This window comes from Salmo salar, chromosome 03, assembly GCF_965601325.2.
Source record: "Salmo salar chromosome 03, fSalSal1, whole genome shotgun sequence".
Lineage (NCBI taxonomy): Eukaryota > Metazoa > Chordata > Actinopteri > Salmoniformes > Salmonidae > Salmo > Salmo salar.
The window spans coordinates 8,254,251-8,280,724 of record NC_138293.1 but is presented as its reverse complement, the minus strand read 5'-3'; the positions used below and the strand labels follow the sequence as shown (position 1 = coordinate 8,280,724).

General features: G+C 43.0%; 2 protein-coding genes across 2 annotated transcripts; one reads left to right on the top strand and one right to left on the bottom strand.

The window, feature by feature from the left end:
* The first annotated feature begins 6,679 nt into the window (after positions 1-6,679).
* LOC145877471 (E3 ubiquitin-protein ligase rnf213-alpha-like) lies at positions 6,680-13,847 on the top strand. Its single transcript, XM_082973046.1, has 14 exons — positions 6,680-6,774; positions 6,906-7,085; positions 7,194-7,360; positions 7,525-7,627; positions 9,005-9,113; positions 9,259-9,466; positions 9,647-9,846; positions 10,060-10,182; positions 10,329-10,439; positions 12,326-12,568; positions 12,664-12,757; positions 13,000-13,034; positions 13,114-13,217; positions 13,613-13,847. Exons 2-14 carry the CDS (start codon positions 6,931-6,933, stop codon positions 13,845-13,847), a joined length of 1,887 nt encoding a protein of 628 aa, XP_082829172.1. The 5' UTR covers positions 6,680-6,774; positions 6,906-6,930.
* An 8,260-nt stretch (positions 13,848-22,107) lies between these two features.
* Positions 22,108-26,474, bottom strand: LOC145877535 (C-type lectin lectoxin-Thr1-like). Its single transcript, XM_082973242.1, has 6 exons — positions 26,411-26,474; positions 26,201-26,301; positions 24,677-24,804; positions 24,055-24,204; positions 22,854-22,962; positions 22,108-22,609 (listed from the first exon to the last, which is right to left on the bottom strand). Exons 2-6 carry the CDS (start codon positions 26,271-26,273, stop codon positions 22,464-22,466), a joined length of 606 nt encoding a protein of 201 aa, XP_082829368.1. The 5' UTR covers positions 26,274-26,301; positions 26,411-26,474; the 3' UTR covers positions 22,108-22,463.

Genomic DNA, 26,474 nt, shown 5'->3' with positions numbered 1-26,474 from the left:
TAAATCTTTAAGCCGATGTATAACACTTGTATCATTATGAATGTTTATTATTACTATTTCTGTCATTTGAATTTGGCGCTCTGCAATTTCACCGGATGTTGTCTTTCCCAGAGAGGTTATTTGTTTCTGGCCATTTTGAGCCTGTAATCGAACCCACAAATCCACCCTACCTCCACCCTACCTGACACCCTAGACCCACTCCAATTTGCTTACCGCCCCAATAGGTCCACAGACGATGCAATTGCAATCACACTGGAAACTTCAGGAAACAGCAGAGGGAGCACCCCCCATCCACATCGACGGGACAGTAGTGGAGAAGGTGGGAAGTTGTTTAAGTTCCTCGGCATACACATCACGGACAAACTGAAATGGTCAACCCACATAGACAGTGTAGTGAAGAAGGCGCAACAGCGCCTGTCACCGAAAACACTCACAAACCTGTCCTGTCACCGAAAACACTCACAAACTTTTACAGATGCACAATCGAGAGCATCCTGTCGGGCTGTATCACCGCCTGGTATGGCAACTGCTCCGCCCACAACCGTAAGGCTTTCCAGAGGGTAGTGAGGTCTGCACAACGCATCACCGGGGGCAAACTACCTGCCCTCCAGGACACTTACACCACCCGATGTCACAGGAAGGCCAAAAAGATCACCAAGGACAACAACCACCTGAGCCACTGCCTGTTCACCCCGCTATCATCCAGAAGGCGAGGTCAGTACAGGTGCATCAAAGCTGGGACCGAGAGACTGAAAAACAGCTTCTATCTCAAGGACATCAGACTGTTAAACAACCATGACTAACATTGAGTAGCTGCTGCCAACATACTGACTCAATCTCTAGCCACTTTAATAATAAAAAATTGGATGTAATAAATGTTTCACTAGTCACTTAAACAATGCCACTTTATATAATGTTTACATACCCTACATTACTCATCTCATATGTATATACTGTACTCTATACCATCTGCTGCATCTTGCCAACGCAGCACGGCCATCGCTCATCTATATATTTATATGTACATATTCTTATTCATTCCTTTACACTTGTGTGTGTATAAGGTAGATGTTGTGAAATTGTTAGATTACTTGTTAGATATTACTGCACGGTCGGAACTAGAAGCACAAGCATTTCGCTACACTCGCATTAACATCTGCTAACCATGTGTTTGATGCTCCAGATACTCAACTAGTCTAAAGAAGGCCAGTTGTATTGCTTCTTTAATCAGAACAACAGTTTTCAGCTATGCTAACGTAATTGGAAAAGGGTTTTCTAATGATCAATTATCCTTTTAAAATGATAAACTTGGATTAGCTAACACAACGTGCCATTGGAACACAGGAGTGATGGTTGCTGATAATGGGCCTCTGTACGCCTATGTAGATATTCCATAAAAAATCTGCAGTTTCCAGCTACAATAGTCATTTACAACATTAACAATGTCTACACTGTATTTCTGATCGATTTGATGTTATTTTAATGGCCCAAAAAATTGTTTTTCTTTCAAAGTGACCCCAAACTTTTGAACCAGTGTATTTGCTTGATGTTAGGTTGTTGACCGACAGTAGAAGACAGGTTCACTGGCTTTAACTGGGATCATGTCAACATTTAATGTATTTTTTATGTAACCTTCATTTAACCAGGCAACTGAATTGTGCAATGACGACCTTGGAAGAGACAAAACGTCGCCTGTGTGGACAAGGGCTAGAATTAAAAATGAAAACACAATATAAGACAAAACGGACAACACAGACAGACGACACTGGCAACAGCGCAAAAACAACAACATAATCAAATCAACATTTTATTTGTCACATACAAGTGTTTTAATTAGCACGTTCCCATTTTTAAACCTACGATTAAAGGGATAGTTCACCCAAATTACAACATTATATATTGCTTTCCTAATGTCAAGCTCTCAATGTGCGAGTTTGGAATGATAATGATACCATTCACGTGTCGCAATTTACTGCACTTGCGAGCTCCGGACAACACAAAATCGTCCCGAACAAAAGACTAGCATGTCAGAATTATCTGTCATAGATCTGCACATTTCGTGCTGTGTGAATACCTCTACAAGGGAGATTCTACACAATCGTTGTCTGTGGCCAATAGAAACATGACATGTGCTGTAGAACAGATTAATCAATTAGTTCATCTTTTTACAGCACAATAAGTTTAGCCTACATTCAGGATGTTTATGTGTATATTTCACACTGTTTTGTGAAAACAGCCAAATATATCCAAATCGGATTTTATTAACCACATTGTAGGCCAAATAGAACACATAGATTCTGAAGGATTTGACAAATAAGCTAATTGTTTTGCATTGCTATTTTGAATGACATTTTCAAATCAAACTTTATTTACACCAACGTTAGCGTTTGGAGACAGTGGGCAGGTCAACAAAAGCATGGATTGCAGTCTTAGACTGCTTACAGGGTAAGGAAACCAATATTACATTTTGTGATTTGAGTGAACTATCCCATTAAGACAGAGTTGAGTTGGGATATTTACTCACTCATGGCATCATTGGACTGTCCTGTTTTTTTGGTTTTTATCTTTATGCTCTGCATAGGCCTATGGCACCTGGTAACCCTAGGCCTTGACCTGAGTAGTTCACAACAGATGTGTGTGGGGTTTGAAAAGAACAGGGATAAATGCACAATATTACAGATTGATTTGGTCTGTGAAACTATTCATTAATATGCCAACTCAACTCTGTCTTAATCTTAGATATCAAATGGACACGTCATCAACCCAATGACTCTGCCAGTAAAGCCTGTCTCCTGTGCCAGCCTTCTCCCATTCCAAACATTGTCTGTTTACTTTACTTGACCTTGTTTTGTCCCTGCACCCACTCCATCCTCTCAATTCAGCAAATAGAGACATCAGTAGGAGTTCACTATCAGTTCCTCTAGTTTGCAATCACTAGGTCAATAGATACACAACACATGCTCTGCATATAATAATGTGCCATTTAGCAGACACTTTTATCCAAAGCGCCTTACAGTCATGCGTGAATACATTTTACATGTGGGTGGTCCCAGGAATCAAACCCACTACCCTGGCGTTACAAGCACCCTGCTCTACCAACTGAGCAATTTTGAAAGTCGTACACCCTTATGATACTAGGCTGTGCCATGCAGGGCAATTTTGTAGACAGATGTCCTAAATGATCAACTCTAAATTAAATAGGGTAATATGTTAATTCTAACCTATCGAAAACTAGGCTAGGTTAGCCTAGGCTACAGTGGAAGTCCAATATTTCTTTAGCATTTCCATGTAAAACAAGGCTATTCATTAGAAATCATTCAATTATGGAAACATCTTCATTTACAATCATTTCTGTAGCCTAATTTCACCAATCGAGCTCCATAAAATAGAAACCTGGAAGGCAAATAATACAAATGTTTTCATGTAACTACAATCTCATATTTATTTAGGCTACATTAATCCTTGCAATTCCACATGAGAAACCCTCGTGTTTATAAGGAATCACAGCATTTGTACAATTTGACAGTTTACCTGGTAAGAATGGTAAGAATCAAACTAGTGAAGGACAGCCCATAGATTGTAAGAATCACACTAGTGAAGGACAGCCCAGAGATGGTAAGAATCACACTAGTGAAGGACAGCCCAGAGATGGTAAGAATCACACTAGTGAAGGCCAGCCCATAGATGGTAAGAATCACACTAGTGAAGGACAGCCCAGAGATGGTAAGAATCACACTAGTGAAGGACAGCCCAGAGATGGTAAGAATCACACTAGTGAAGCACAGCCCAGAGATGGTAAGAATCACACTAGTGAAGGACAGCCCAGAGATGGTAAGAATCACACTAGTGAAGGACAGCCCAGAGATGGTAAGAATCACACTAGTGAAGAACAGCCCAGAGATGTTAAGTGCATATATTTTCCACACACTGACGCATTTAGTTATGAGAAATCAGTTTTTTTATGTGCCAAATGTTTGTATAGAGTATATATGAATGTATGATAGTAGTTGAAGATACAGTATATATGAATGTATGATAGTAGTATCACATCAGTATATATGGTAGTTGAACTTTTACCAGGTTATGTACAGTATATACTGTATTGAAATGAGGCTGCCAACATGCTGATAGAAATGTCATAGTAAACATGCCAGTAACTATACTATGTTTCTGTCTCACTCCTCTGCCAGGTTCTGGATGTCTATGCATCTGTTTCCTGTGTTGAGCTCCTGGAACCCCATGCATTGGACTCTGATGCCCAGTGCCAGGACTGGCTGAAGCAGGTGAAAAGACTGAAGGGGTCTATGGAGCTGGTCTGCTCCCAGAGAAGCCTGAAGCAGTATGGAGAGAGGAGCCGGGAACTGTTTGACTACATCTGGTGAGGGAAATGTCCCTTTGAAAGACTACAGAGGGCCATTTGACTTTCTTTATTCATTTTATTTTTTAAGAAAGTCAATATGCGTTGTGAAAGAGGTGAAGACCTTCACTGTATAAAGTTCTGAATTCAAGGTGCTAGTCCATCCACACATGTTGGAATGAAGTAATAAAGCAAGCATATCCATGATATTCAAAAAGCAAGAACAAAAATATATAGTATCAGTCAAAAATCTAGACACTTACTCATTGAAGGGTTTTTCTTTATTTTTACTATTTTCTACATTGTAGAATAAAAACTATGAAATAACACATAAGGAATCATGTAGTAACCAAATGAGTGTTAAACAAATCAAAATATATTTTAGATTCTTGAAAGTAGCCACCCTTTGCCTTGATGACAGCTTTGTACACTCTTGGCATTCCCTCAACCAGCTTCACCTGGAATGCTTTTCCGATAGTCTTGAATGAGTTCCGATATATGCTGAGCACTTGTTGGCTGCTTTTCCTTCATTCTGCGGTCCAACTCATCCCAAACCATCTCAATTGGGTTGAGGTCGGGTGATTGTGGAGGCCAGGTCATTTGATGCAGTACTCCGTCACTCTCATTCTTGGTCAAATAACCTTTACACAGCCTGGAGGTGTGTTGGTTCATTGTCATGTTGAAAAACAAAGGATAGTCCCACTAAGCACAAACCAGATGGGATGGCATATTGCTGCAGAATGCTATGGTAGCCATGCTGGTTAAGTGTGCCTTGAATTCTAAATAAATCACTGACAGTGTTACCATCAATGCACCCCCACACCTTCACACCTCCTCCTCCATGCTTCACGGTGGGAACCATACACCCGGAGATCATCTGTTCACCTACTCTGCGTCAAACAAAGACAAGGACAGATTTCCACCGGTCTAATGAACATTGCTCATGTTTCTTGATCCAAGAAAGTCTCTTCTTCTTGTTGGTGTCCTCTAGTCGTGGTTTCTTTGCAGCAATTCGACCATAAAGGCCTGATTCACGCAGTCTCCTCTGAACAGTTGATGTTGAGATGTGTCTCTTGAACTCTGTGAAGCATTTATTTGGGCTGCAATCTGAAGTGCCGCTAACTCTAATGAACGTATCCTCTGTAGCGAGGTAACTCTGGGTCTTCCTTTCCTGTGGCGGTCCTCACGAGAGCCAGTTTCATCATAGCGCTTGATGGTTTTTGCGACTGCACTTGAAGAAACCTTAATGTCTAAAACTAATGCTGGACTCTCGCTTCTCTTTGCTTCTTTGAGCTGTTCTTTCCATAATATGGACTTGGTCTTTTACCAAATAGCCCTATCTTCTGTATACCACCCCAACCTCGTCACAACACAACTGGTTGGCTCAAACGCGTTACGACAGAAAGAAATTCCACAAATTAACTTTGAACAAGGCACACCTGTTAATTGAAATGTATTCAAGGTGACTACCTCATGAAGCTGGTTGAGAGAATGCCAAGTGTGTGCGAAGCTGTCATCAAGGCAAAGGGTGGCTACTTTGAAGAATATCAAATATCAAATATATTTTGAATTAACACTTTTTTTGGTTACTACATGATTCCATATGTGTTATTTCATAGTTTTGATGTCTGTGTTTGTGTTTTGATACAATGTAGAACATAGTAAAACTTATATATAAATAAATAAAAGCTAAGTAATTGTTTGTCTGAATTAACTTTCTCCCAGATATGGTTAATTCTTCCAGAATAAGTAAAGATTTGTCCTTGTTTGTTTTGTGTTTTTAGTAATCATTGGAACCGTATCTGCATCGTCTTTCTGTTTGTGGAACACATGCTGATAGGCTTTGAGTCTGAGGAGAGGGAGCTCAAGTCTCTGGTCCTTGATCACACTCGTACCATAGGCAAAGTGAGTTTATATCATATATTTTTGTTCTTTAAGTCAACATGCCACCAATTACATTTGTGCTTTGTTTATACTTCTACATAGTTTAAGTCTGATGGTTGCTAAACCTGAAATATGGGATGGAAATGAATGTAAATGTCAACCTGAGCTCTTGAACTATGTTAACGTATTGCAATTTTCTCATTGCATTGAACTTTGTGCGTAAAGGATAAATTCAGTATTTTACAAGTGAATGTTTAAACGGTTCCTAACCCTGGAACTTCAGCTAACTTTTGACACCACTAGCTAAAAACCAATGGGAGTAATGGGCGACAACTATGTCATTTAAAAAAAAAACATTCAACTGAAATCAACTCAATTGGTTGGATGTCATTTTAACTAATCTATGTGACTGCTAATTATCTCGTGTGGCAGATTCTGGCAAAAAACTCAGACGTAAAATCGGAGGAACCATTTGCGGCCATCATTACAGTACTGAAGACTTGCAAGCAAAAAGCAAGTGATCTGATTTGCAAGTAAGTCTATATGATATAATTTATTTAGTGTAAAAGTCTATTCATATTATATGTCTACATTATTCGCTGTGGTTGATAAGCTGTATACAGAATTTGATGTTTAATAACGGCAGCTATTTTTTTCTCTTTAGGTTTGGTTTCCAGTGCCGTGTGTGCATGGGGGAACCACAAGACCCCGTGGACCTGCCCTGCCACCACATGTTCTGTCTGACCTGTGTCAGAGGATGTCTCAACACAGGCCAAATGTACTGCCCCACGTGCAAACACGAACTCCCAGATGACTTCGAGGTCAAAGTGACTGAGGACATAAGGTGGGTGTGTTTTACCCTTTTTTTTAAATCTGGATAACCAATGATAAAGGACATGTCTTTCCCTGTTAACCGTCTTATCTGTCTAATCTGTCTACTATGGTTTTGCAGAGCTTGCATCACACTAAACGCTCAGTTCAGGCAGAGTTGCAATGCGTTTTTCATAGACCTGGTCACTACTGTGTGCTTCAAGGACAACATCCCCCCATCAAAAGGTGTCATCCTGCACCTGTTGTCCTTCCTCATGGTTGAGACAGAACCCATCCCACTCATCAGAGGTACCCTCAACACACACACACACACTAGCCAAAATTATAGAGTTTAGATTCCATTTGTTCCTGTATTCTTTTTGACATTTTAAGCATTAAACAGACCAGAGGGAAGATTGTGGCTCAGTAAAATGTTTTTATCTGTGTTCTGATATGTATTATATTTGTACCAGCACAAAGTCAGATACACACCAAAGATTTCTCACCATTTGATGAGTCTATGGACAAGAATCCTGTGGTGCGATCAGTGATACTCAAGCTTCTGCTCAAGTACACGTGAGTGAACCAGGAAATAAATGTTGTTTATACACTATATATACAAAAGTATGTGGACACCCCTTCAAATGAGTGGATTCAGCTATTTCAGCCACACCCGTTGCTGACAGGTGTATAAAATCGAGCACACAGCAATGCGATCTCCATAGACAAACATTGGCTGTAGAATGGCCTTACTGAAGAGCTCTGTGACTTTCAACATGGCACCGTCATAGGATGCCACCTTTCCAGAAAGTCAGTTCGTAAAATGTTTGCCTTGCTGGACCTGCCCCGGTCAACTGTAAGTGCTGTTATTGTGAAGTGGAAACGTCTAGGAGCAACAATGGCTCAGCTGCGAAGTGGTAGGCCACAAAAGCTCACAGAACGGGACCATTGAGTGCTGAAGCGTTTACTGCGTAAAAACTGTCTTTCCTTGTTTGCAACACTCCACTACCGAGTTCCAAACTGCCTCTGGAAGCAACGTCAGCACAAGGACTGTTTGTCGGGAGCTTCATGAAATGGGTTTCCATGGCCGAGCAGCCGTACACAAGCCTAAGATCACCATGCGCAATGCCAAGCGTCGGCTGGAGTGGTGTAAAGCTTGCCGCCATTGGACTCTGGAGCAGTGGAAACGTGTTCTCTGGCGTGATGACTCACGCTTCACCATCTGGCAGTCTGACGGACGAATCTGGGTTTGGCGGATGCCAGGAGAATGCTACCTGCCCCAATGTTTAGTGCCAACTGTAAAGTTTGGTGGAAGCGGAATAATGGTCTGGGGCTGTTTTTCATGGTTCGGGCTCGGCCCCTTAGTTCCAGTGAAGGGAAATCGTAACGCTACAGCATACAATGACATTATAGACGATTCTGTGCTTCCAACTTTGTGGCAACAGTTTGGGGAAGGCCCTTTCCTGTTTCAGCATGACAATGCCCCCCGTGCACAAAGCGAGGTCCATACAGAAATGGTTTGTCAAGATCGGTGTGGAAGAACTTGATTGGCCTACACAGAGACCTGACCTCAACCCCATCGAACACCTTTGGGATGAATTTGAATGCCAACTGCAAGCCAGGCCTAATCGCCCAACATTAGTACCCAATCTCACTAATGCTCTTGTGGCTGAATGGAAGCAAGTTTCGCAGCAATGTTCCAACATCTAGTGGAAAGCCTTCCCAGAAGAGTGGAGGCTGTTATAGCAGCAAGGGGGGGGGGGGACCAACTCCATATTAATGCCCATGATTTTGGAATGAGATGTTTGACGAGCTGGTGTCCACATACTTTTCGTCATGTAGTGTATCACTGCAATGCTGCTGTAACCAGCAACGCAATTCAGTTGGTTTCAGATGTTATCAAACATTTGACTGAAAATTAACTCTTTTTTAATTTTTAATTTTTTTTTTTAGCTTTGATGACGTCAAAGAATATCTGCAGCAGTATTTGACATTGATAGAAGAGAGCAACATTCTAGAGGATAAAAATGAACTTTATGCGCTCTACATCAACTGCCTTGAGGTAGGATCTGACAGGATTTCACCCTAAATCAATGGAGTGCTATCACTATTCTATTTGTAAAAGAGGTCTTCTAACCTCAACGGGACTTTATGGATAAATAAAGGTTAAATAAATAGAATAGATGTTTATAACTGTTTTTCTGCAGGACTCCATGTTCGACAGAAAGCCACATGAATGCCAGAAGCCTGCAGATCAGCAGGCCTACCTGCAGAATGAGACTGAGTTCTTGCGTCACTTCCTGGACTTTGTCACTGCGTCGGCTGAGACCGTCACAATAGAGTACCTGCAACAGATCGCGAGGGTCCGTCTATGCCTGGACATGGCTGCACACCTGCTCCATAGCATACAGTCTGGTAAAAACACTCAGTCAATATGGCGTCATGAATTCTGATCCTTGTTGCTTTAAAAATTGTGCATGTTGGTGTAAATGAATTATAGTTGTTTTTTTATACGGAATGTTTTATAAAGAATGCTTGCAATCACTTTGACTGACTGATCCAAGATCTGTCCTCGGTTCCTCACATTGTGTGCAGGGGAATGTGAAAATCCTCAGGATGTTGTCGAGGAGTTCCTGTGTGCTGTTAGGAGCCTGTGTAAGGAGAGTAAGAACGACTGGTACCGGGTTTACCTGATCCGCAACGTCAGCAGCCAGCACGGTGTAGAGTATGTCCAGAGAATGCTGAAGGATACAGAGAAGTACAGGTGGCTTTTTCCTGAAGAGTTGCAGCAGCAGGTACATCACAGGGTTTCATGAAACGTTTCATACAACTCCATTTGTTTTAAACTGTTGAAATTACCCATCGGTCCTGTTTCCTGTTCTCTATTGTTTACAAACATGTTTCTAAAGAGGACCTGAGCGGGTTAGATACAATGATGTGTATTTCCTAGCTAGTACTGTGAAGGACGATGTTCTAGATATCAGGGTCTTCCATCGTCTTGTATGCAGAATGAAGATGTTGGCCAGATGGACCAGTATCTCGTCTATGGAGACGACTACCAGGATATCCGCGAGGCTGTTGCCAAAGCAGTACTAGAGGACAGTGTGCAGGAGATTGAGGATACCTGTCAGGTATTAGTTTAACTCCACTAAACTCAATACCACTGTATGTAATGTGTGTGTGTGTGTGTATTAGTTTTATTAAAACTATTTCTAACCTAAGAGTTTATGGATGTTTGGTGAATTTGTCCTCATCTTTGTGTGTTGTTTTGTTGTAGAGATGTACTGCACCTGCAAGGAGGCGGACCTTGTATGTCCTGCTGTCTCTTTTCAGAGAAGTCACCAGTCTGTACCGAGCAGCCAACACAGGCCTCCACCCCACCCCTAAGGTAGTAATACAGGCCTCTACCCCACCCCTAAGGTAGGAACACAGGCCTCTACCCCACCCCTAAGGTAGTAATACAGGCCTCCACCCCACCCCTAAGGTAGGAATACAGGCCTCTACCCCACCCCTAAGGTAGTAATACAGGCCTCTACCCCGCACCTAAGGTAGGAAGACAGGCCCCTACCCCACCCCTAAGATAGGAAGACAGGCCTCTACCCCGCCCCTAAGATAGGAAGACAGGCCCCTACCCCACCCCTAAGATAGGAAGACAGGCCTCTACCCCTAAGGTAGGAAGACAGGCCTCTACCCCGCCCATAAGGTAGTAATACAGGCCTCTACCCCGCCCCTAAGGTAGGAATACAGGCCTCTACCCCGCCCCTAAGGTAGGAAGACAGGCCTCTACCCCTAAGGTAGGAAGACAGGCCTCTACCCCGCCCATAAGGTAGTAATACAGGCCTCTACCCCGCCCCTAAGGTAGGAAGACAGGCCCCTACCCCACCCCTAAGATAGGAAGACAGGCCTCTACCCCGCCCCTAAGATAGGAAGACAGGCCCCTACCCCACCCCTAAGATAGGAAGACAGGCCTCTACCCCTAAGGTAGGAAGACAGGCCTCTACCCCGCCCATAAGGTAGTAATACAGGCCTCTACCCCGCCCCTAAGGTAGGAATACAGGCCTCTACCCCGCCCCTAAGGTAGGAAGACAGGCCTCTACCCCTAAGGTAGGAAGACAGGCCTCTACCCCGCCCATAAGGTAGTAATACAGGCCTCTACCCCGCCCCTAAGGTAGGAAGACAGGCCTCCACCCCACCCCTAAGATAGGAAGACAGGCCTCTACCCCTAAGGTAGGAAGACAGGCCTCTACCCCTAAGGTAGGAAGACAGGCCCCTACCCCACCCCTAAGATAGGAAGACAGGCCTCTACCCCGCCCCTAAGGTAGGAACACAGGCCTCTACCCCGCCCCTAAGGTAGGAAGACAGGCCTCCACCCCTAAGGTAGGAACACAGGCCTCTACCCCACCCCTAAGGTAGGAATACAGGCCTCTACCCCACCCCTAAGGTAGGAACACAGGCCTCCACCCCACCCCTAAGGTAGGAAGACAGGCCTCCACCCCTAAGGTAGGAAGACAGGCCTCCACCCCTTCCCCTAAGGTAGGAACACAGGCCTCCACCCCACCCCTAAGGTAGGAAGACAGGGCTCTACCCCACCCCTAAGGTAGGAACACAGGCCTCTACCCCACCCCTAAGGTAGGAAGACAGGGCTCTACCCCACCCCTAAGATAGGAAGACAGGCCTCCACCCCGCCCCTAAGGTAGGAAGACAGGCCTCCACCCCACCCCTAAGGTAGGAAGACAGGCCTCCACCCCGCCCCTAAGGTAGGAAGACAGGCCTCCACCCCGCCCCTAAGGTAGGAAGACAGGCCTCCACCCCGCCCCTAAGGTAGGAAGACAGGCCTCCACCCCGCCCCTAAGGTAGGAAGACAGGCCTCCACCCCGCCCCTAAGGTAGGAAGACAGGGCTCTACCCCGCCCCTAAGGTAGGAAGACCGGACTCTACCCCGCCCCTAAGGTAGGAATACAGGCCTCCACCCCACCCCTAAGGTAGGAAGACAGGCCTCCACCCCACCCCTAATGTAGGAACACAGGCCTCTACCCCTTCCCCTAAGGTAGGAAGACAGGCCTCTACCCCACCCCTAAGCTATACACGTTAGACCATCTCCTTCAACTCCACATCAGAGGGAAAACTGTTAGCCCACAACTAACGATAGAGTTGGCAAACTATTCTGATTTTTATGTTATAATAGTTATACTTTGAATTATATTGACTTTTTGTAGACTTCAGAAAATCCCAATTACATTTATCCAAAATGGCTGACTTTGTTTTATTCCTCCAGCAATGCAAAGCACTTGAGGACTTCATCGAGGGATCAAGGTACCTAAATTGCAGGGAAGTGAGGGACTTTGCCAAAGAATTGGTTCACAACAGGATGGGAGGACTGAGTGTCCTGGCAGACCGGTCCAGTGTGGAGCACACCCTTATAGAGCTGGTTGTCCACATGTCTGCTGTGCTGCTCACTGGGACAGAAGGGCTGCTCACACCTCTTCAGCAGCTTGGCCTGTCTCCCAACAATATGCTGGTATGATTCTCATCAGCACCTGTCAATATCTTACATTGACTTTCTCCTTGTTGACTGTGAGAGTTGTCTTTATCTGCTTATGTCTATCCCAACAGAGTGCCTTTCTACCCACAATGCCTGAGGACATGCTGGCTGTCGCTCAAAGGCTTATAACACAGAGTGAAGTGGATTATGGACTCTCCTGGTACTGTAAGTACAGACATTTTGAATCCTAACCTGATAAATGCATGTACTGTAACTTGAACTTTGAGTAAATCATCCGAGTTACACCTCTGTGAAATTGTATTTGTTAACATCGTGCTACAGGAAGCATATAGACAGTATAGACATATAAATTAATTGTTATTTTCAGATTCAGCTAATACAATTTTGGGTTAAAAACAATGACATTTCTGTAATAATAAGCTCAGTTTTGACTCAAATCTCAACAGCTTGTCCGAATGGTCACCCCTGTGTTGTGGATAAGGTAAGCAAAGTTCTTCATGTAAATATTTTATGTTCATTAGCTAAGCAAACAGCCAACTGATTTACTCACTCTATTGCAGTGTGGTCAACCCACCCATAAGGCACAATGTCTAGAGTGTAGGGTGGAGATTGGAGGGGAGAACCATGTTCCCTTGACTGGTTTCCAGAAGATGGAGCTACAGCAGTAAGTCAGCTCTCTAAGGGCCCAACAGTGATATTACTGCCAAAGCATCAGAGTAGGAGTGCTGATGTAAGATCAGTTTGGCCTTTAAAATAATACTAAAGTATATGGACAGGAGGGACCTGATCCTAGACCAGCACTCCCACCACTCTTAGAAAAAGGGTTCTTCATCTATCCCCATAGGATAAGTCTTTGAAGAACCCTTTTGGTTCCATGTACAACTCTTTCCACAGAGGGTTCTACATGGAACCCCAAAGGGTCCAACCTGGAACCAAAAAGGGTTCCTACGAAGACAAGAACCCTTTTGGAACCCTTTTTTTCTTAGAGTGTTTTCTGATCCGTTTTATACATGGCTCCAGATCTCATGTCATGACCAATAACTGAACGTGTCCTCTTAGGGGAGATCTCACAAGGACTGGCCACATCCTGGGAGACCCTCAGAGGAGGGACAACCCAGACACCCTGGACACCAAAAACATGTCCCTCACCCCCTTCATCCTGGTCAGACTGCTCACCCACCTGGCCATGCTGAGAGGGGCCTCAGAGCAGCCACAGGTAGGCCATCTTGTCTGCCAAAGGCTGCCAACTCTTTCTGGCTTTATGGGTCCGGTGTGTGAAAGAACAGTGCCTTAATTAAGTAGGGAGTCCACCCACGCTGCCAAGAGGGATTGCTTTGGTGATGAAGTTCCACTTCCTTGTATTATAAAATACATTTTACCAATAGAAATATGATAATTCATGTTATTAATTGTTCAGTGGGTTCTTTCTTGAACATATCATCAACATTAAAGTCGGATTACATAACATTATAAATCTGATTCATAAGCATCGAGCTCTATTGACAGAGGTGCAGGTTTCTAGTAACAATTTTTGAGGATTTTATATTTTGGGGTTATTCACCTTCAAAGTTATTTCTGCGGGTCGCTAAAAGCAAAATATGCATGACGAGCTAAATTTAAATGTAAAAGGCTTTGTATATAAAAAGCTTGGTATACAGTGGGGGAAAAAGTATTTGATCCCCTGCTGATTTTGTACGTTTGCCCACTGACAAAGAAAGGATCAGTCTATAATTTTAATGGTAGGTTTATTTGAACAGTGAGAGACAGAATAACAAAAAAATACCCAGAAAAACGCATGTAAAAAACGTTATAAATTGATTTGCATTTTAATGAGGGAAATAAGTATTCGACCCCCTCTCAATCAGAAAGATTTCCTGCTCCCAGGTGTCTTTTATACAGGTAACGAGCTGAGATTAGGAGCTCACTCTTAAAGGGAGTGCTCCTAACCGCAGCTTGTTACCTGTAAAAAAGACACCTGTCCACAGAAGCAATCAATCAGATTCCAAACTCTCCACCATGGCCAAGACCAAAGAGCTCTCCAAGGATGTCAGGGACAAGATTGTAGACCTACACAAGGCTGGAATGGGCTATAAGACCATCGCCAAGCAACTTGGTGAGAGGGTGTCAGCATTTGGTGCGATTATTCTCAAATGGAAGAAACACAAAAGAACTGCCAATATCCCTTGGCCTGGGGCTCCATGCAAGATCTCACCTCGTGGAGTTGCAATGATCATGAGAACGGTGAGGAATCAGCCCAGAACTACACGGGAGGATCTTGTCAATGATCTCAAGGCAGCTGGGACCATAGTCACCAAGAAAACAATTGGTAACACACTACGCCGTGAAGGACTGAAATCCTGCAGCGCCCGCAAGGTCCCCCTGCTCAAGAATACATATACATGCCCGTCTGAAGTTTGCCAATGAACATCTGAATGACTCAGAGGACAACTGGTGAAAGTGTTGTGGTCAGATGAGACCAAAATGGAGCTCTTTGACATCAACTCAACTCGCTGTGTTTGGAGGAGAAGGAATGCTGCCTATGACCCCAAGAACACCATCTCCACTGTCAAACATGGAGGTGGAAACATTATGCTTTGGGGGTGTTTTTCATCTAAGGGGACAGGACAACTTCACCGCATCAAAGGGACGATGGACGGGGCCATGTACCGTCAAATCTTGGGTGAGAACCTCCTTCCCTCAGCCAGGGCATTGAAAATGGGTCGTGGCTGGGTATTCCAGCATGACAATGACCCAAAACACACGGCCAAGGCAACAAAGGAGTGGCTCAAGAAGAAGCACATTAAGGTCCTGGAGTGGCCAAGGGAGTCTCCAGATCTTAATCCCATAGAAAATCTGTGGAGGGAGCTGAAGGTTCGAGTTGCCAAATGTCAGCCTCGAAACCTTAATGACTTGGCGAAGATCTGCAAAGAGGAGTGGGACAAAATCCCTCCTGAGATGTGTGCAAACCTGGTGGCCAACTACAAAAAACGTCTGCCCTCTGTGATTGCCAAGAAGTGTTTTGCCACCAAGTACTAAGTCATGTTTTGCAGAGGGGTCAAATACTTATTTCCCTCATTAAAATGCAAATCATTTTATAACATTTTTGACATGCGTTTTTCTGGATTATTTTGTTGTTATTCTGTCTCTCACTGTTCAAATAAACCTACTATTAAAATTATAGAATGATCATTTCTTTGTAAGTGAGCAAACGTACAAAATCAGCAGGGGATCATATACTTTTTCCCCCCACTGTACTACTCATCTGTCATCAGATTCAACTGAGACACCTCAGGCTCCAATCTATCGGTATCTTCCACTCTTGGGCAGCCTCCGTCAGGTTTAAAGGCACACACAAAGAAGTTCTTCTGGCTACATGGTTTATCATTCCATTTGCCGGTTTTTGAGAAGATGAATAGAGATGGAGATATTAAATGAAAGAAATGATTAGTATTCTTAGAATATGTCATGATATGTCATCAACAAAAATAAAATGAAACATTTTCTTTCCTCTCATCCCCACAACACCACCTGGAATAAAAAAAAAGGTCCCAGAATATTCTAGAAGAAGTGCCAGTACTCAAGCAGTAGAAATGTAGGGGTTTCACCAGCACAATTCAAACCACAGCCAGTTATCCCTCCCCTCTCTTGCTTATTGAGCCAGTTCATCTCCATGCAACGTCCATCACCGGATGGTTGCTTGGGTTCCTGAATCCAGGCAGAGAAATCCATATTAGACCCATCGGCCCAGAGGAAGTTGCTAGCCTGTGAGAGAGAGAGAGCAGGACATATAACTGACCAAAACATAGGGGCAAGCGAGGGGGTATAACTGGTTTTGCCCACCTGCTTTTGCTGGCCAATTTGAACAGTGAACACTACTTGTTTTGAGATTCATTTTAGTCAATTAATACAGTTGCATTCTTTCCCCATACATTTTTGTCATTTAGCAGACGCTCTTATCCAGAGCGACTTACAGTAGTGAATGCATACATTTCATTTCTTTTTTTTTCTTTGTACTGGTCCCCTGTGGGAATCGAACCCACAACCCTGGCGTTGCAAACACCATGCTCTACCAACTGAGCCACATGGGACTATACACACACTATTGATATACAGTGAGTGCACATATCATTAGGACCACCTGCTCTTTCCGTGACATCAACTGACCAGGGGAATCCAGGTTAAAGCTATGATCTCTTGTTGATGTCACTTGTTGAATCCACTTTAATCCATATAGATGAAGGAAGGGAGACAGGTAAAAGAAGGATTTTTAAGCCTTGAGACAAATGAGACATGGATTGTGTATGTGTGCCATTCAGTGGGTGAATGGACAAGACAACTGATTTAAGGGCCTTTGAACGGGGTATGGTAGTAGGTGCCAGGCACACCTGTTTGTATCAAGAACTACAACTCTGCTGGGTTTTTCACACTCAACAGTCTCCCATGTGTATCAAGGATGGTCCACCAAGGACATCCAGCCAACTTGACACAACTGAATATTAGGAAATTGTTCCTGTTTGGTATACTCAGTGTAAATACTTATGGTAATATACTGATGGTAATATATACATGTAAACAGGAGTAATAGTGACCAGTAGCAGGATAAATAGATTAGAAATAGATAACATTCTAATGGTAATGGCAACCAATAATCAGTACACAGCAGCGTAATGGAGTAATGCATCAAATCAATAGTCGTTCTGTTACGTGAGTATTCATTTACCATTTGGGTGTGTTTGTCTCCCCCTGCTGGTTGTTTTAGATATGCCCAGTTAATGTTACCTTGACCTCTGTCATGTGACCTGGCTCATCAGGAAGTTAAGTTGTTTTAATTTAGAGCTCCTCACATTTATTGTTTCAGCCTCCTGAGGGAAAAGAGGCATTGCCGTGCCTTCTTCACGACTGTTCTGGTGTGAGAGGACCATGTTAAGTCCTCAGTGATGTGGATACCGAGGAACTTTCAGCTCTTGACCCTCTCCAAACCTCTGGTGTCCTGGAACTACACTGCCAGTTCTCTGACCTTCTTCCTGTAGGCTGTCTCATTGCCGTTGGTGACCAGGCCTACCATTGTTGTGTTGTCAGCAAACTTGATGGAGTTGGCGTCATGCGTGGCCACCAATGTTCCCTCAATTTTTTTCCGGCACTGAGCAAATTTCAGCTCTGCTGAGCACAAAATTGAATATTCAGTAACTTCCAGTGCACGTTTACTGTGAACACTGAGGCTGTATCTGCTTTAAGTTACAGCCAAGTAGGTTACTGTAGCTATTTGATCATAACTGTAATGTATACGCAGGGAGTCAGGAAACAAGTGCAGAAGGTGAGTTTAATAATAATAAACATGAATAATATACAAAACAGGAGAAGCGTACTGAATGTAACCAAAACCAATACTGCCTGATGAGTAATGCTACAGTGGGCTAGATAAAGGGTAAGTAATCAGGGTAGTGATGAAGTCCAGGTGAGACTAATGATGGGGCACAGGTGTGCATAATGATCGGTTACCAGGACCGGTGGTTAGTAAACCGGCGACATCAAGCGCCAAAGCGGGAGTAGACGTGACGATACCCCCCCCATTGACGCCCAGCTCCAGCTGAAGATTGACACCGGTCAGGGGGACAGCTCGAGGGTGAGGAGCGGGCCAGTGTGGATTGCGAAGTTGGAAATCTCAGATGACGTTGGGATCTAGAATGTCATCCATCGGAATCCAACACTGCTCCTCTGAACCTTACCCCTCCCAGTCCACCACATACTGAAGCCGACCCCCACAACATCCAAGAGGGATCTGACGGCATAGGCGGGGCTTCCCTCGATGTCCAGGGGAGGCCTCCGGAGGGGTGTCGTGGGGATGGCATCAGCCAGGGGTCCAGGAACCACCGGCCTGAGGAGGGAAACATGAAAAAAGGGTAAGATCCGGTAGTTGGTGGGGAGCTGTAATCTATATGTCACCTTGTTGACCCTCTGGAGGACCTTGAACGGCCCCATAAACCGGGGGCTCAGCTTCATACAGGACAGGCGGAGTGGGAGGTTCCTGGTGGAGAGCCAGACGCGATCACCAGGATGGAACACGGGAGCCTCACTACGGTGGCGATCCACCTGCTCCTTCTGGCGGCGGACGATGCGCTGGAGCCTCACTTGGGCATCGTTCCAAACATTTTCTGCGTGCCTGAACCACTCGTCAACCGCAGGAGCTTCGGTCTGGCTCGGGGTCTATTTAGCCATGGCTGGCTGATAACCCAGAACACACTGGAAGGGAGTCAGCCCGGTGGAGGAGTGACGCAATGAATTCTGGGCGTACTCCGAAGGAATCGTGCCCGCTCCCCCTGCCTCTCCTAGCAGTGACTCTTCAGGAACCTCCCCAGCTCCTGGTTCATCCTCTCCACCTGCCCGTCAGACTGAGGCCGGTACCCGGAAGTGAGGCTGACCGTGACCCCCAGCTTCTCCATGAAGGCTTTCCATACCCGTGATGTGAATTGGGCACCACGGTCAGAGACGATGTCCTCCGGAAGGCCATAGTTCCGGAAGACCTGCTGGAACAGTACCTCAGCGACCTGGAGAGTGGTAGGGAGACCACAGAGAGGGATAAAACAACAGGATTTAGACAATCTGTCCACAACAACCATAATAGTGGTGAAACCATCAGATGGAGGGAGATCAGTACCCCAGTTGTTGACATTAACCTGTTTAACCACTTGTCCTTCAGACAAGGAGGTGACTGAAAATTGTGTTGTTGTTTGATGCAAGAAACCACTTTACAAAATAGAATGCATTATTACAGAGAGTCAGACAAATTATGCTACACTCTGCCTATTGGCTACTTAACTTATTCAAGCCTGTCTCAAAATACAACACTGCCCCTTTAAGACATAAAAATGCTCTTTACTTGACTTGCTTTTCAAAGATGAAAAGAAATGTAAACGTTTTGAGCTCTTGTAGGAAGCAATCCCTCCCATATTGCTGACTACAAATGATCTATAACTTGGCTAATAACTCACTAACTGGCAAAGGATATGAACAAAATGTGCACATGTGGCTACATGCAGCTCTCACTGTGATCTCTAAACAAGCACATCTACTCACGACCACAGCTGTAAACACAGTCCAGATCAAAGTAAATGGCACAAATCCATATATGGCAATGGTCTATTTGCATATAGGCCTACTGCAGCTCTGATTGGTTATGCCTCACCAGTCTGTGTAGAGTACGGGCTGAGTCGTGCGTGTCAATCATATCTGTTCTACATGTTGCACTTCTATCTGAACATTCTGAAACGTTATGTCCTCCGATTTCAGCCCCTTCATAATATACTGTAATCATTATCTTCATCCTCCTGGTCGGCTACTCCTCCCACACATTACACCAATAGACATTAGGGTGTATTGGTATTTGTCCCCATCAGCCTGCTAAATATTGGTATGAGGCCAGGTCCAAAAAATGTCAGGCAAAGATTATTGGTGAATGAAGATATTTGTAGCAATGCATGATGTCTCAAATTAAAATAACTGAAGCAATATCAACATCATTCATTATGAAAATAGATTCACAAAGAGCAAGAAATCGATGTACAGAAGTCTCAAGTACACTGTGTTTAGCCTTTTTAATCACAGTCCTTTTTGTAAAATCTTGACTGTGATGGAAATCTTGAACTGACAAAGGCTTTGTCTTTGAACCATGGGCTTTCTCTAACATTTTGTAGAGTTTTGGTGTGGTTGTGATGTCTGAGACTAAGCTATAAGGCGAAAGGTATCTGACAGTGCAGAGGTACTGGTGAGGCTATGGGAGAACAGACAGACAGAGACCAAGCATGAGGACAGAAGCAGTTGGGGGGCCATGACAACTCTTCTGGATTTTATCATGATGATCAATTTGAATAGTGAACACAAGCAGCTGTTATAGTGTCTTTAGTTTAGCTGTGTTTTAGCCTTCAAAAGTGGTTCAGACCCACATTTTAGGAGATAAGGCTAGATAAGGCAGTTGCCTAAACCTGATTGCACTGCATTCCCCAGCACCTGCATTTTAGAGCCAACCTCACTCTCACCTTGATTTCAATTGCACAGTCAAAAATTACTCTTGTACCATTAGTGGAAGAGCAAGTTGTGTTTCAGCTGCGGTTTGTGGCTGAACTAACCTCATGAACATGTTTTAGGACAAATAAACCATCATTTATCAAGGAATGTAAAACTCATTCTCTACACATTATCTTACTACAATTTATTTCACATTGACATAATAATAATAATAATATAATGTGCCATTTAGCAGACACTTTTATCCAAAGCGTCTTACAGTCATGCGTGAATACATTTTACATGTGGGTGGTCCCAGGAATCAAACCCACTACCCTGGTGTTACAAGCACCCTGCTCTACCAACTGAGCAATTTTGAAAGTCGTACACCCTTATAATACTAGGCTGTGCCATGCAGGGCAATTTTGTAGACAGATGTCCTAAATGATCAACTCTAAATTGAACAGGGTAATATATTAACTCTCACCATCGAAAACAAGACTAGGTTAGCCTAGGCTACAGTGGAAGTCCAATATTTCTTTAGCATTTCCATGTAAAACAAGGCTATTCATTAGAAATCATTCAATTATGGAAACATCTTCATTTACAATCATTTCTGTAGCCTAATTTCACCAATCGAGCTCCATAAAATAGAAACCTGGAAGGCAAATAATACAAATGTTTTCATGTAACTACAATCTCATCTTTATTTAGGCTACATTAATCCTTGCAATTCCACATGAGAAACCCTCGTGTTTATAAGGAATCACAGCATTTGTACAATTTGACAGTTTACCTGTAATGAGGGCGAAGTCTGCAATTCTAATAACAAGATAAACATATTTTGGCCATATGTAAAGAAGCACGCCACATTGGTTCATGTGTCTAAAACCGCACCGGCCCCCTTCCCATTATTTATCAGAGGTTGCTGATTGGACAGACACTTGACTTGTTAACAGTTTTGCAGCAATTCAGCTGAACTCATTCTTGTTTGGACAGAGCAATCACGTTTAACCTAATGCACAGCTGCGCTCTAAACCAACGATGTGACTGATTTGAGTATAATCTTTCTAAAGCAGAGCTAAGCTAACGACGCTACAATAGCGTCTACTTGTTTTTAAAATAAGTGGCCTTGCGTGAAAATGTATTGAAGTCCAATCACTCATGCTCTCTGTTTGGGTGCACTACTCCAACAGGGCAATGAATGGGAAGGTATGGGATTTCATTCTAAATCTATGGGTTCAACCTATTGTCCATCTCTAACCTGTCAAGGCTGCTTCAGCCCCTCACTCTGATGCAGCATCCTTTAATCTTATAGTGGATGTTAACTAAAGTATCATCTATTCGTGGCATGTTGTCCCAACCAGCACATATCCATTTAGGGAATTGAATTGGGTTCATCTCATTTGAAGTGCATTACTTACTGTCTGTCTACATAGTAAGTGAATAGTTGTGGTAAATGTATAGGCCTACAGCTGCATGAGGAATCACAAGAGGGAATTGTGGAGACACTTGTTGAATCGCCAGTTTAGAAAAGAGAGGGAGGTCATGGATAAGATGGATGAAAATATTCATTTTTATTTGCTAACCAAGCAATGCGTAATGTCTCATCTTCCAAACAACTGAAGCAATATCAACACCATTCATCCAGAAAATAGATTGGGTTACATTGTTTTCTGACAAAATATAGTATTCTCAAATGCAATGTGTTTAGAATATTCAAATACAACCAGTATCAGAAATTCATACTTTGGGTGGATTGAAACTGACTGTGATGTGGAAATCTTTAATCCAACAAAAGCTTTGTCTTTGAGCCATGGGTTTTCTCTAACGTTTTACAGGGTCCTGGTGTCGTTGTGATGTCTGAGACTAAAGCTATATAAGGCAAAGCATATCTGACAGGTATATACTACTCATCTGTCATCGGATTCAACTGAGACACCTCAGGCTCCAATCTATCGGTATCTTCCACTCTTGGGCAGACTCCGTCAGGTTTAAAGGCACACACAAAGAAGTTCTTCTGGGTACATGGTTTATCATTCCATTTGCCGGTTTCTGAGAAGATGAATAGAGATGGAGACGTTAAATGAAAGAAATGTATAGTATTCTTAGAATATGTCATGATATGTCAGAAACAAAAATAAAATGAAACATTTTCTTGCCTCCCACCCCCACAACACCTTTTGGAATAAAAAAAAAGGTCCCAGAATATTCTAGAAGAAGTGCCAGTACTCAAGCAGTAGAAATGTAAAGGTTTCACCAGCACAATTCCAACCACAGCCAGTTATCCCTTGCTTACCGAGCCAGTTCATCTCCATGCAACGTCCATCACCGGATGGTTGCTTGGGTTCCTGAATCCAGGCAAAGAAATCCATATTAGACCCATCGGCCCAGAGGAAGTTGCTAGCCTGTGAGAGAGAGAGAGCAGGACATATAACTGACCAAAACATAGGGGCAAGCAAGGGGGTATAACTGGTGTTGCCCACCTGCTTTTGCTAATGATGGCCAATTTGAACAGTGAACACTACTTGTTTTGAGATTCATTTTAGTCAGTTCATATTAGTGATGGGCACCGATATCAAAAAGTTGATGTCAATACAGTTGCATTTTTTCCCCAAACAATATTGATATACAATGAGTGTAAACAACATTAGGAACACCTGCTCTTCCCATGACATAGACTGACCAGGTGAATCCAGGTTAAAGCTATGATCCCTTATCGATGTCACTTGTTAAATATACTTACATTTGTATAGATGAAGGAAGGGAGACAGGCTAAAGAAGGATTTTTAAGCCTTGAGACAATTGAGTCATGGATTGTGTATATGTGCCATTCAGAGGGTGAATGGACAAGACAAAATATTTAGGTGCCTTTGAACGAGGTATGGTAGTAGGTGGCAGGCGCACTGGTTTGAGTGTGTGAATAAAAGTAACACTGCTTGGTTTTTCATGCTCAACAGTTTCCCGTGTGTATCAAGAATGGTCCACCACCCAAAGGACATCCAGCCAACTTGACACAACTGTGGGAAGCATTGGAGTCAACATTTCCCTTGCCAGCATCCCTGTGGAATGCTTTCAAAACCAATATTAGGAAGGTGTTCCTAATGTTTTATACGCTCAGTGTATGTACTGGCTTCATGACAACCTTGCAACCACATGAATGTTCACTTTTCTGTTGACTTCCACGGTTCTATGAAGTCTAGACAACGGCTTGCTGATTGCCCATTGGACCAGGTGTGAATGTTCTAGAAGCCTAAACCCACCCAACCAGTTTCCATCCATTGTCGATGGCCCAATAGCAGGCAATTATGTATGCTCAGTTGAGAGCCTGTGAGAAGGTCTGTAAGAGGCACAATCATGTATACCCTTTTACATAAAAGTGTATGTTAACAGGAAGGGATAAACCAATATCACGATATGCCTTGCTCATATTGATACATCAAGCAATATCGATATCATGGATTTTGGTGCCCACCACTAGTTCTTATGATTATTAACACCTGTGAAGGGTCAGTTAGTGCATAACCACCGAGCCAGATGCGAGGGTTTGGTCGGCTGCTCCACTGAGTGAATTCATCCAGGGCATTGTTTTCCTCAGCATTGTGGGTTGATACCAGATGAGCACCAGTCTTCACAGATTTGCAGTGATTCTGTGTGATGTAGACATTAAGGAAACAGAGAAAACATATTTAGAGTTGGATTAATATTGATGATGCTTTGAGAGTTACTTATGGAGGTAAAATCACACAGCAGATATAGACCCAGTGGGCACAAACTTGTTAAATCAAATCAAAGTTGTTACCATGTCGTTTCAATCAAAAAATCTATGTTTTTCCTTCTGATGACATTGAATCAATGTGGAAAACTGGTTGGATTAGGAAAAAGTCATTAGCGTACAGTACAGGAATTTAGGATTTTTTTTCACCCAAAGTTTAACCTAAATCCAATGACATGGTTCAAATTGTTGTTTATTTCACTTTGAATTCACGATACTTGACAACTCAATCCATCAAAACTAGATGTGACATCTGTGCCCAGTGGTGAGGTACACTACTGTATGTCTACCTTTAACTGAGACATCATGGATACGTGGGATAAAACCTGAGAGAAGTCTGAATTTACCTCAGCTGACGTATAGTCCAACATCTGGTTGAAGTGCTTAATACAGTAGGACCCCAGTTTGTACCAAGCAGCATGACCAGTGCATTGCTCAATGACATAATTCTCTAGTAGTTTAACTGTTGAATTATCTAAAAGAGGGAGAACAAGAGAGATAGGAGAGAGAAAACAAGTGATACAAACAGACAGAGCTAATAATATAGCAAGTAAAACAGAGGTAAGGCTGTAGGGGAGAGTGGGGTACGTTGTGCCAACGGGTTAGTTGAGCAACCCCTTGTTTCTAGGAAACCATACACGACATTAATTAAATGAATGTGACCAAACATTTAGGAAGTGGTCATCATTTCATGAAGGAAGAAACATGGAGAAAGTGTTGCTAGTTCCAAAAAACGGAATTCCACAAAGTCAAATAAATGTATTGTGTTATAGATTTCATGGTGCTTGTATCTAAAACAAAATAGGTTGTTTTAAGACTCTTTCATATATCAGTTGGGGTCTCTATAAGCAACAAAATGAGGTCCTAAACCTAGCATGAAAGTGCATCCCTGTAGCTGCATGAGCTAATACAGTCAAAATGGTTGCTTTGGGGTAAATTGTGTCATTTGGCCAGGGACAAGTTAAGCCAATAGCTCAACACACCCCATACAAATGCTAATTACATTTAGTCAGTTTTATACATAATATGCATAGTATTTTTTCCATTTGTCATGCATATGAACTCAAGGTAGTGTCTGCTCTGTAGCAATAAAAATGCACGATCATGCCCCGTGTATACAAATGCAAAACAAGCAGGGGTCTAGCCTCCCTTGAGGTTCTTGAAAGAGCAGCCAAGGAAGTGAGAGAAGGGAAAAAGTCCATTCAAGCAGCAGTTAGGGAGGAAAAATTGACAGAGTGACACTGAAGAGGAACATTGACAAACAAGAAAACAAACATGTTCCTGTGAGAAAGAGAGGCTTTGATAGAGTCTGATAGAGTCATGACATGGAGTCTGATCTTATTAAACATATCAAGAATCCGGCAGACATTTTCATGAGCTTAGTAGACTCAAATGTAGAGAACTTGCCTATGAATTGGCACAACATCCCCGTTCAAGACAGCTGGCGGCTCAACTTACCCATTCTCTATTACCCCATACCCTGAGACCTCTTTTTTTGGACAAGCTATGTTTTCAAAACTGTTATGTTTACATGAATTCTGATTATTTCCAGGGATACACAACATCTTGAGATATATGTAGATATATTTGTTAGAAATAATACTATGATGTAGTGATGCTGAATGTAAAAAATGACTCAACATACCCCCTACCACTTCTGAGTAGTTTACATTAGAAATATGTTACTCTGTGACTTAAGTCAATTCCTTATAAACAGACTATCTTAACTGGAAATGTTTAACCAACCTCTTTCATAATTTGGTTATTTTACCCCTAAAGACAATTAAAACTGAAAACAACACCACTTCCAAACTCAAAGTATACAGTAGCCACTCTGGGTTTGACATGATCATGATAGCATTGATGCTCACCTGCAAAGGTATGGGGGCAGGGGTGGGCAGAGGCCCCGAGGAACATCATCGCCAGAACGAGTAGGACCTTCATCTTGTCTTCTGTCTGTCTGTCTCTCTATCTGTTTGTTTGTATTGATTAACACAGGTAAAAGAGCATAAGTTAGCTAAAGGAGAAAAATAAAAGATTGATGCAAAAAATGGATACAAGAAGTAAAACAATTGTCTTACCAAAGTGTGAACTCTTTCTTTTCTATTCTTTTGACTTTCTAATTCTTTCACTCACCGCTCTCTG

Excerpts from the sequence above, each read along its gene's own strand:
- LOC145877471 (XM_082973046.1), top strand. The coding sequence starts at position 6,931 with ATGGGGGAACCACAAGACCCCGTGGACCTGCCCTGCCACCACATGTTC. Across the intron at positions 7,628-9,004 it reads AAGCTTCTGCTCAAGTACAC|CTTTGATGACGTCAAAGAAT; the intron begins GTGAGTGAACCA and ends TTTTTTTTTTAG. Across the intron at positions 12,758-12,999 it reads TTATGGACTCTCCTGGTACT|CTTGTCCGAATGGTCACCCC; the intron begins GTAAGTACAGAC and ends AAATCTCAACAG.
- LOC145877535 (XM_082973242.1), bottom strand. The coding sequence starts at position 26,273 with ATGAAGGTCCTACTCGTTCTGGCGATGATGTTCCTCGGGGCCTCTGCC. Across the intron at positions 24,205-24,676 it reads TGGACTATACGTCAGCTGAG|AATCACTGCAAATCTGTGAA; the intron begins GTAAATTCAGAC and ends TACATCACACAG. Across the intron at positions 22,610-22,853 it reads CATGGAGATGAACTGGCTCG|AAACCGGCAAATGGAATGAT; the intron begins GTAAGCAAGGGA and ends TCATCTTCTCAG.